This window comes from Oncorhynchus nerka, linkage group LG9b, assembly GCF_034236695.1.
Source record: "Oncorhynchus nerka isolate Pitt River linkage group LG9b, Oner_Uvic_2.0, whole genome shotgun sequence".
NCBI classification, from domain to species: Eukaryota; Metazoa; Chordata; class Actinopteri; order Salmoniformes; family Salmonidae; genus Oncorhynchus; species Oncorhynchus nerka.
Window position 1 is genome coordinate 9,654,942 of NC_088424.1, and position 9,660 is coordinate 9,664,601.

General features: G+C 43.0%; 1 protein-coding gene across 1 annotated transcript; it reads left to right on the forward strand.

The window, feature by feature from the left end:
- The first annotated feature begins 7,101 nt into the window (after positions 1 to 7,101).
- On the forward strand, positions 7,102 to 8,811 carry rnf182 (ring finger protein 182). The gene has a single exon (XM_029643313.1). It carries the CDS (start codon positions 7,348 to 7,350, stop codon positions 8,203 to 8,205), a length of 858 nt encoding a protein of 285 aa, XP_029499173.1. The 5' UTR covers positions 7,102 to 7,347; the 3' UTR covers positions 8,206 to 8,811.
- Positions 8,812 to 9,660: the final 849 nt, after the last annotated feature.

The following is a 9,660-nucleotide window of genomic DNA, read 5'->3' on the forward strand; positions in this document are numbered from 1 at the left end:
AAGTTGTTAAATCAGCCAAACTGAAGAAGCAAGAACAGAATCTCCTGCTTGTTCAGAGTGAGCTGTCTGTCTACCAGAAGATGTTTGCTGACTGCAAGACCACCTGACAAGACCTGCAGTTGTCTCTGGGGGCCCTTACTGAACCAGCAAGCAAGACATCAGGATGGATTACCATTTTGATTTTGCTCAACAAGTAAGCAACATTTCCTCCTTTACACTGATTAAGGACATAGATGGATAGATATACACTCAAATATAAATAAATATATATATATAACTCAGCAAAAAAGTAAATGTCCTTTCACTCTCAACTGCGTTTATTTTTAGCAAACTGAACATGGTAAATATTTATATGAACATAACAAGATTCAACAACTGAGACATAACACAGACATGTGACTAACAGAAATGGAATAATGTGTCCCTGAACAAATGGGGGGTCAAAATCAAAAGTAACAGTCAGTATCTGGTGTGGCCACCAGCTGCATTAAGTACTGCAGTGCATCTCCTCCTCATGGACTGCACCAAGTTTTCCAGTTCTTGCTGTGAGATGTTACCTCACTCTTCCACAAAGGCACCTGCAAGTTCCCGGACATTTCTGGGGGGAATGGCCCTAGCCCTCACCCTACGATCTAACAGGTCCCAGACGTGCTCAATGGGATTGAGATCCAGGCTCTTCACTTGCCATGGTAGGACACTGACATACCTGTCTTGCATGAAATCACACACAAAACGAGCAGTATGGCTAGTGGCATTGTCATGTCAGGATGAGCCTGCAGGAAGGGTACCACATGAGGGAGGAGGATGTCTTCCTGTAACGCACAGCATTGAGATTGCCAGCAATGACAACAAGCTCAGTCCGATGATGCTGTGACACACCGCCCCAGACCATGACGGACCCTCCACCTCTAAATCGATCCCGCTCCAGAGTACAGGCCTTGGTGTAGCACTCATTCCTTCGACGATAAACTCAAATCTGACCATCACCCCTGGTGAGACAAAGCCGTGACTCGTCAGTGAAGATCACTTTTTTCCCCTTTTTTTTCAGTCCTGTCTGGTCCAGCGACAGTGGGATTGTGCCCATAGGCGACTTGATGTCTGGTGAAGAACTGCCTTACAACAGGCCTACAAGCCCTCAGTCCAGCCTCTCCCAGCCTATTGCAGACAGTCTAAGCACTGATGGAGGGATTGTGCATTCCTGGTGTAACTCGGGCAGTTCTTGTTGCCATCCTGTACCTGTCCCGCAGGTGTGATGGTCGGATGTACTGATCCTGTGCAGGTATTGTTACACGTGGTCTGCCACTGCGAGGACGATCAGCTGTCCGTCCTGTCTCACTGTAGTGCTGTCCTAGGCATCTCACAGTACGGTCATTGCAATTTATTGCCCTGGTCACATCTGCAGTCCTCATGCCTCCTTGCAGCATGCCTAAGGCATGATGAGCAGGGACCATGGGCGTGCGTCTTTCTTTTGACATGTTTCATTGTCAGTAGAAAGGCCTCTTTAGTGTCCTAAGTTTTATAACTGTGACCTTAATTGCCTACCGTCTGTAAGCTGTTGGTGTCTTAACGACCGTTCCACAGGTGCATCTTCATTAATTGTTTATCGTTCATTGAACAAGCATGGGAAGCATAAACCCTTTACAATGAAGATCTGTGAAGTTATTTGGATTTTTACGAATTATCTTTGAAAGACAGGGTTCTGAAAAAGGGAGCGTTTCTTTTTTTGCTGAGTTCATATAGAAGGCAGGTAAATACCTTTCACTGAGCTGTGTAAAGACTGACAACGGTGAGACAGTTAATTGTAATTTATCTTAATGTTATTTTGTTGTTTGCAGGTGCACTATCCTGACCTTATGCAGCAATGTCTCATCTACTTTTTAACTCCACTCAAGTGTGTCTTGTTTGGTGTCTGCTGGGAAGGAATACCACAACAAAAGGTTCTACAGCTGCAACATCGAGAGTATCCTGACTGGTTGCATCACTGCCTGGTACGGCAATTGCTCGGCCATCAACCGCATTTGGGGAAACACGTGTGGACCTGAATTGTGATAACTGCAGTGGCCAAAACAAGGCCCTTTTCTCAAAAGTGAGTTTACAAGCATATCAACTTTCAACTCTCTGCATACTCTCATATTGCAGAGTATGATATACAATTTTGTAGCTCTGAGTCTCTACTTTTATCCAATGTAAAAAACACAATTTCAGATTTTGCTACATAAGACCGATTTGAGCCGGTTGGTCACAAGTAGCAAAATGCACAAGAAAAAAATCTATAACGGCTTGCGGCTATTTCAGAGTCACTCGCCCCAACAATGCATATGTGCTGGAGGTGAGCGAAAGCTTGGGAGAGAGGGGGGAGTATGGTGGGGGTACCTGTACCAGACAAGGGGAGACAGACCAGGGCAGATGGTGAACAGATCGCCAGGTGGAATCCAAGCAGCAGTGCAGCAGGCAATGGAAGTAGGTGTCACACCCACTTGGGAGAAGCTTATATTTCTGGAGGCAGATTTCTTGTATGAAATGCCAGTGAATGATCTTTGAACAGCGAGAGAGGGCTTCAAAGGCTTCTGGATTTGTTTGGGGTAGGCTGTGAGAGACTCTTGCCATTTGTTGGGCTCAAAGTCTTCGACACCTCTCACTTCACACCTCCGTACTAATTGAAGTTGTATCTGGTCTGTCTCAGTTCCAGGTTGGACGATGTCCTCAGGTCTCTGCTATTTGCTTGCCAGAGCACCCTCTGTATAGCTTGTGGATGATCCTACAAAATGTTGCCAGGAGAAATGGCAGCGGTTTTACGGGCGCCCAACCAATGGTGCTATTATGTGGGGGTTTTTCACGTTTTTAAAAAACTTATTTTGTACATAATGTTTCTGCAACCGTATCTTACGGCAAAACAAAGCATCTGGATATCAGGACAGCGATCACTCACCTTGGATTAGACAAAGGTTTTTTTCTACAACAAGCAAGACACACAAGACATTCTCCAAACACCCGACAGGGCCGACATCCCCGTTATTTGCAAGAGGAAGCGATGCAGGTACAGAGGACAAAGACCCGGATGCCTGATCAGGACCCGGAAAAGGTTAAGATTCAATACTAGACGAGGTACGATCACGAATATCCTACCAATGGGACATCAAAAACTGTAATATCCAATGTTTCACGGAATCGTGGCTGAATGACAACATGGATATTCAGCTAGCGGAATACATGCTGCACCGGCAGGATAGAACAGCACACTCCGGTAAGACAATGAGGGACGGTCTGTGCATATTTGTAAACAACAGCTGGTGCATGAAATCTAAGGAGGTCTCTCGATTTTGCTCGCCTGAAGTAGAGTATATTGTGATTAATTGCAGGCCACAGTACTTGCCTAGAGAGTTTTCAGCTATACTTTTCCTGGCTGTTTATTTACCACCACAGACAGATGCTGGCACTAAGACCGCACTCAGTCAGCTGTATAAGGAAATAAGCAAACAGGGAAAGTTAAAGTTTGGTCACAAATGAGTCTTCCAAATGGACAATGACCCCAAGCATACTTCCAAAGTTGTGGCAAAATGGTTTTAGGACAACATTGGAGTGGCCATCACAAAGCCCTGACCTCAATCCTATAGAAAATGTGTGGGCAGAACTGAAAAAGCGTGTGCGAGCAAGGAGGCCTACAAACCTGACTCAGTTACACAAGCTCTGTCAGGAGGAATGGGCCAAAATTCACTCAACTTATTGTGGAAGGCTACCCGAAATGTTTGACCCAAGTTAAACAATTTAAAGGTAATGCTACCAAATACTAATTGAGTGTATATACACTGTGATGAAAGAAATAAAAGCTTAAATAAATCATTATCTCTACTATTATTCTGACATTTCACATTCTTAAAATAAAGTGGTGATCCTAACTGACCCAAGACAGGGAATTTTTACTAGGATTAAATGTCAGGAATTGTGAAAACTGAGTTTAAATGTATTTCACAAAGGTGTATGTAAACTGACTTCAACTGTATATATATATTTATATAGTCTTGTTATTTTCTTGTTACTTTTTATCATTTTCTTTACTTTATTTAGTAAATATTTTCTTAACTCTATTTCTTGAACTGCATTGTTGGTAAGTAAACATTTCATGGTAACCTTTTTTTGACAGGGAGTAAATGCTGAGACAAAGGTCTCTTTTCCAGATGAGCCCTGTATAGCACCACAATACAAAATCAAAATACAACAAACACATTCAAATACACATTCATATACACATTCAAATACACATTGTGCACAACAAGACACAAAAAGCTAAACACAATCGTAAAAAACAGACAATTCTCCAGTAAAAACGTCCCCTGACAACCGTCTGAAATCGCTTAGAGGCACCAATTCCTCCAATTTGAAGGTGTATTGTAGATCATTCCACTGTTAAAGGTGCACGGACATTACAGGCTGATTTACGGGTTTGATAACTTTTCATTTAAAATCTTAACAGTGTACTCAGCAAGTCGGGAGTTTGCGAAGCAGGATTTACTTGACGTGATGTGATCTACTTGACTTCAAAGAGGTTCAGCCAATATTTTGGTAAATAATACAGTGATGAGTAATCAAACAAAGGGAGGTATGAAAAACGGCATCCAAGGGTTTAAGAGTAGAGACAGCTGCACTTTGACAAATAGTATCACCATATTCAAGAACAGGTAGAAAGGTTGACTGCACAATTTGCTCCCTGCTGACTAGAGAGAGACAATATATGTTTATATGTTTTCTTAAAAAGTAAAAGCTCAGTCATGTTTTAAGAACAATAAATCATTGTCAATCCAAATACCTAGGCATTTTTATGCAAGAACCATCCAATAAGTTAAGATGTAATCCATCTTAGACAATCTTACGAGAACTTGGAAACAACATCTATTATACCCGTATTAAGTATGAGTTTTAAATCAGTAAGGACTTCCTGTACAACTGCAAAATCGGACTTCCTGTACAACGACCGTACTGAATGTAGTCTTGTCACAGCCAAGCGGTGGGGGCAATTGTGTGCATAATAGTATCATCCGCATATAGAAGAAATGTAAAAATTGAAACAGATTGACCAATAGCATTTATATTGTCACGCTCTGATCTGTTCCACCCCCTCCAGGTGTCGCCCATCTTCCCCATTATCCCCTGGGTACTTATACCTGTGTTCTCTGTCTATTGCCAGTTTGTTTTGTCTGTTCAAGTCAACCAGCATCTTGTCTCAGCTCCTGCTTTCCCCAGTCTCACTTTTTCTCTTCCTCTTGGTTTTGACCCTTGCCTGTCCTGACTCTGAGCCTGCCTGGTGTCCTGTGCCTTTGCCTCTACTCTGGATTACTGACCTCTGCCTGACCTGACCCTGGCCTGCCTGATGTCCTGTACCTTTGCCCCACAACTCTGGATTATCAACCCCTGCCTGCCTTGACCTGTCATTTGCCTGCCTGTGTTGTTGCAATAAACATTGTTACTTCAACAGTCTGCACATGGGTCTTTCCTGAAATCTGATATTTATAAATATTAAAAAGAACATGTCCGAGTATCGACCCCTGCAGAACACCTTTATGTACTTCCAGAAATGCGGACTTAACCCCATCAATCACTATGGCCTGAGTTCTGTCACTAAGATAATCATGAAACCATGAACAGGCGCCAGAGCTCACGCCTATCGAGGACAACTTATTCAAAAGAAAATATTTGTATTTCACCTTTATTTAACCAGGTAGGCCAGTTGAGAACAAGTTCTCATTTACAACTGTGACCTGGCCAACATAAAGCAAAGCAGTGCGACAAAAACAACACAGAGTTACACATGGAGTAAAACAAACATACAGTCAATAACAATAGAAAGTCTGTATACAGTGTGTGCAAATGAAGTACGGAGGTAAGGCAATAAATAGGCCATAGTGGCGAAGTAATTACAATATAGCAATTGACACTGGAGTGATAGATGTGCAGATGAAGATGTGCAAGTAGAAATACTGGTGTGCAAAAGAGCAGAAATAAACAAACAAAAAACAAATATGGGGATGAGGTAGGTAGTTGGTTGGATGGGCTATTTACAATAGTACTATATTAATAGTACTATTCCCAGGTCTAAACCCTTATGGGTTTACATTCAAAATACATTTCTCAGATAAAAATGTTGTGCATTTACCAAGGATTCAAAAATCTGAGCAAGACAAAAAAGCCTCGAATGGGGGCAATATCCCTACTACCCCCTCCCTTATGGAGCTGATTTCTATATTTTTGGAATATTTCCTGATAACAATGTTAGATAAAAAAAAAAAGAGTGGGTTCTTGAGCCAACAATGCTAGGTGCTGCACACTTAAGCAGACCAGGATCCAATTGGTTTGCCCCCTGTAGATTTATTGTTGTCTACTGCTAGAAAAGCATCCATGACTTATTTTTTTGTAAATAACCGAAAAGAACATCTTTGACTGTCTTTTCTCTTATCATTCAGCAAGTTTCCCCTTTCAGCATCCGGACCAACATCATTGTTAGCACAAGAGCACAGTTTACTGCCAAATCACTGTCCCCAACAATGACATGCTCCATTTTCCCTCCCAATCACAGAAGTCTTTACTGGCCCATAAATCTTCACCTCCTCCATGTTATCTTCACTTCAAGAAAAATGATCATCAACATTGAGTTGATCAGTACATCCTGTCATCTCCTTCAGACCGAAAACTCTTTGGAAGATTCTTCATGACACACACAGACACACACAGAGACCATTAACAGACACAGTACCAGAAAACGAAAGAGAACCCACCACTAATTGGACTGAATTTAAACTGGCAACAAAAGGCTGGGCTCGAAAATTCCAGTCCTGGTTTGTACAGGCCCTGCTTTGTTGTTCATTGCCCCTGTTTTTTCTGTTCTAATGCTGTGTTAACACAAATCTTTTTTTTCAATGATGGCCTCTCCCCTCCATCTCTCTCTCGCTCTCTTTCTCTCTCTCTGTGGTGCATGAAAGGCTTTTGGCCCCGCATGACGCGTAGTTAGGCCTACCCCAAACTGAGCCGAGGCGCGTACCCCGGAGGCTAGAACGCGCTAGGCTTCCCATACACACACCCACACCCACACATACACACACCACAGGAGCTGCACAGACAACCAGGATGACCCTGAAACCTCCTCCGGAGAGGAGCGTTGCTACTGTCGTCGCCATCAGAAGGCTGCTGCTGCCTCTCGTCATGTCTTCCAACGCTGAATTTCCCCAAAAGCTTTGGACTGTCATCTTCTTCCGTTGATCCTGTGGGGAGCTGAGACAGACAGAGACAGACAGAAAGAAAGAAAGAAAGAAAGAAAGAAAGAAAGAAAGAAAGAAAGAGAGAGAGAGAGAGAGAGAGATGATGGGGAAGTTACGGAATATGGAGGAAGGGGGGATAGTGGAGGGCTTCAGCACGGAGGAGCTGGAGTGCATGATCTGTTACTGCCCATATAGCCTGGGCAGCCGGCGCCCTAAGGTTCTCGAGTGCTGTCACCGCCTGTGTGCCAAGTGCCTGGCCAAGATCTTAGACTTGGGCGAGTCGCCACCCAATGCTGTGGTGTGCCCGTTTTGCCGGTTCGTCACTAGTTTCCCGGGCGAGGCGGTGGGTAACCTGCCAGATGACTGCAACTTGGTGGCCGCGCTGACCCTCCAGACCCGGAACCAGAGGAACTTGCACTACCCCAATGAGGGCCCCACCGAGCTACTGCTCAGCCCCAGGCACCTAAGCTCACTCATGGGCAACCCTCCCAGCGGCTCCCCATCCTCCTCCACTACCACTACCACCACCCACACCTACTCCTCCATCCGCGGCTCACCCAACTACATGGTCATCACCATCATGGAACCGCCTCCATCCCCTCAGGACCACCACCCCTACCAACTTCACTCCCACCCCCCTGGAGTGGGCACCATCCAGGGTAGGGATTACCACTCCTCCAGTCTGGACTCCATGGCCTCCATCACCCAGAGGTGGGCGGTGTGGAACTGCGCCGCCCGGGCGCTGGTGTGGGTGTTGGGGCTCCTCTACTTCAGCTCCTTGCCCATGGGAGTCTACCTGCTCATCATGCAGAAGACCACCCTGGGGGTCCTTCTGGTAAGCCTGGTCCCGGCAAGCCTCGTCATGATCATGGTCTATGGCTTCTGCCAGTGCCTCTGTCACGAGTTCTGGGACCTTATGCCCCATAGCAGCCAAAGAACGATCATCCGAGGAGGTTAAGAACGGGTTGCAGAAATTTTACATTTTTCCGAAGGAGATCGTTACTACTGACAATGGAAATTGGCATCCTGGATACCATAGAATATTTCTTTTTTTAAATGTTATTTTAATTTTTACTCAGGCTCAAATGACTTGGTGGATTGTATATGGGAAGAGAGCAGGTACAAGAGATGTACAGTTTAGATCAATGTTAAGTTTGGGCATTTTCAGTTCTAGTCATTCATTTAGATTATGTCATTTGTGTACTGTGTAAACAAAACGGTCCACCAAATATCCAACTATACTTAAATAAGAAGTCGCAGTAAGTATCGGGTAAATTATGAAGCATTCTTTTTTCATTTAGAGGTCCTAACAATATAACTATCTGGCCATAATTGGCAGTAGAAATGTATACATTTAGTATTGAAAGCACTTAGAGGGAGGAACAATGGTCTAATGCTAAGCTTTGGCAAGTCAGTGTAAATAATCATTTGTTATAAAGGATGTGAATAATGTGGAGGACACCAAGAATATGAGTTAGTCATAATATAACCGTCACCATAAACGTATCATCAAACTATCATCATCATTCTGGTGTATGTGACAATAAAACATCATTAAAAAGTGTTTTAATGAAAATTGTTTCTCAAATGTGTAGTTAATTTTGACTTATGCATATCACCTTCAGAATGTTTACGGGATAATCCACAATCCACACAGGAGAGTAAATGGATGCTTCTCATTCAGAATTGGGTGCAGAAATGCAAATGACGAATGGACCACGGCAGTCAAGGGTTGTGATCATTACAGCACACAACAGATTTTTTTTTAAATTGAACACAACAGGTCTTATTCATTAGGGCACACCAGGAGCAAAAATGTTTTGCAACAGGAACACAAAAACAAGTGTTCATTATTGGACAAGTCCAGAAAGTTCCTTCTTGTTTCCGTCAGTTTTCTTCCAGTTGGGGCCTAATGAACACAGCCCAGGTGTTATGAATAACCCCTTTGTTTTAATAATAATATTCAATATCTTAATGAGATGTTTGCAAATATCTAAGGACAAGTGCAAAATGGAGATGTGGATTAGCTATGCTATTAACAAAACTAGGTTCACATAGATATATTTTTTGGAATGATTTTGGAACAGGAAATACTATCTGTGCCCAGCAATAAATGTTACTGATGTTGTTGCATTTTCTCAAATAGCATAACAAATGTAATACTTTATACACATTACATTGCCAGGCTTTCTTCTTTTGTAGTCCTAACATACAGTTGGGGGAATTCAAAAGTTAACCTGTAGGGGAGTGGGACATTGAGACATTTACATTTACATTCAGCATAATTCCTTCAAGGGAAGTATAGTATTCTTTCTAACAAAGATATCTACATAAATTGAACTAAAATATGAACGCAACATGTAAAGTGTTGGTCCCTTGTTTCATGAGCTAAAATAAAAGATTACAGAAATCA

What these genes read in the sequence shown, in the direction of transcription:
- rnf182 (XM_029643313.1), top strand. Translation starts at nt 7,348, where the DNA reads ATGATGGGGAAGTTACGGAATATGGAGGAAGGGGGGATAGTGGAGGGC.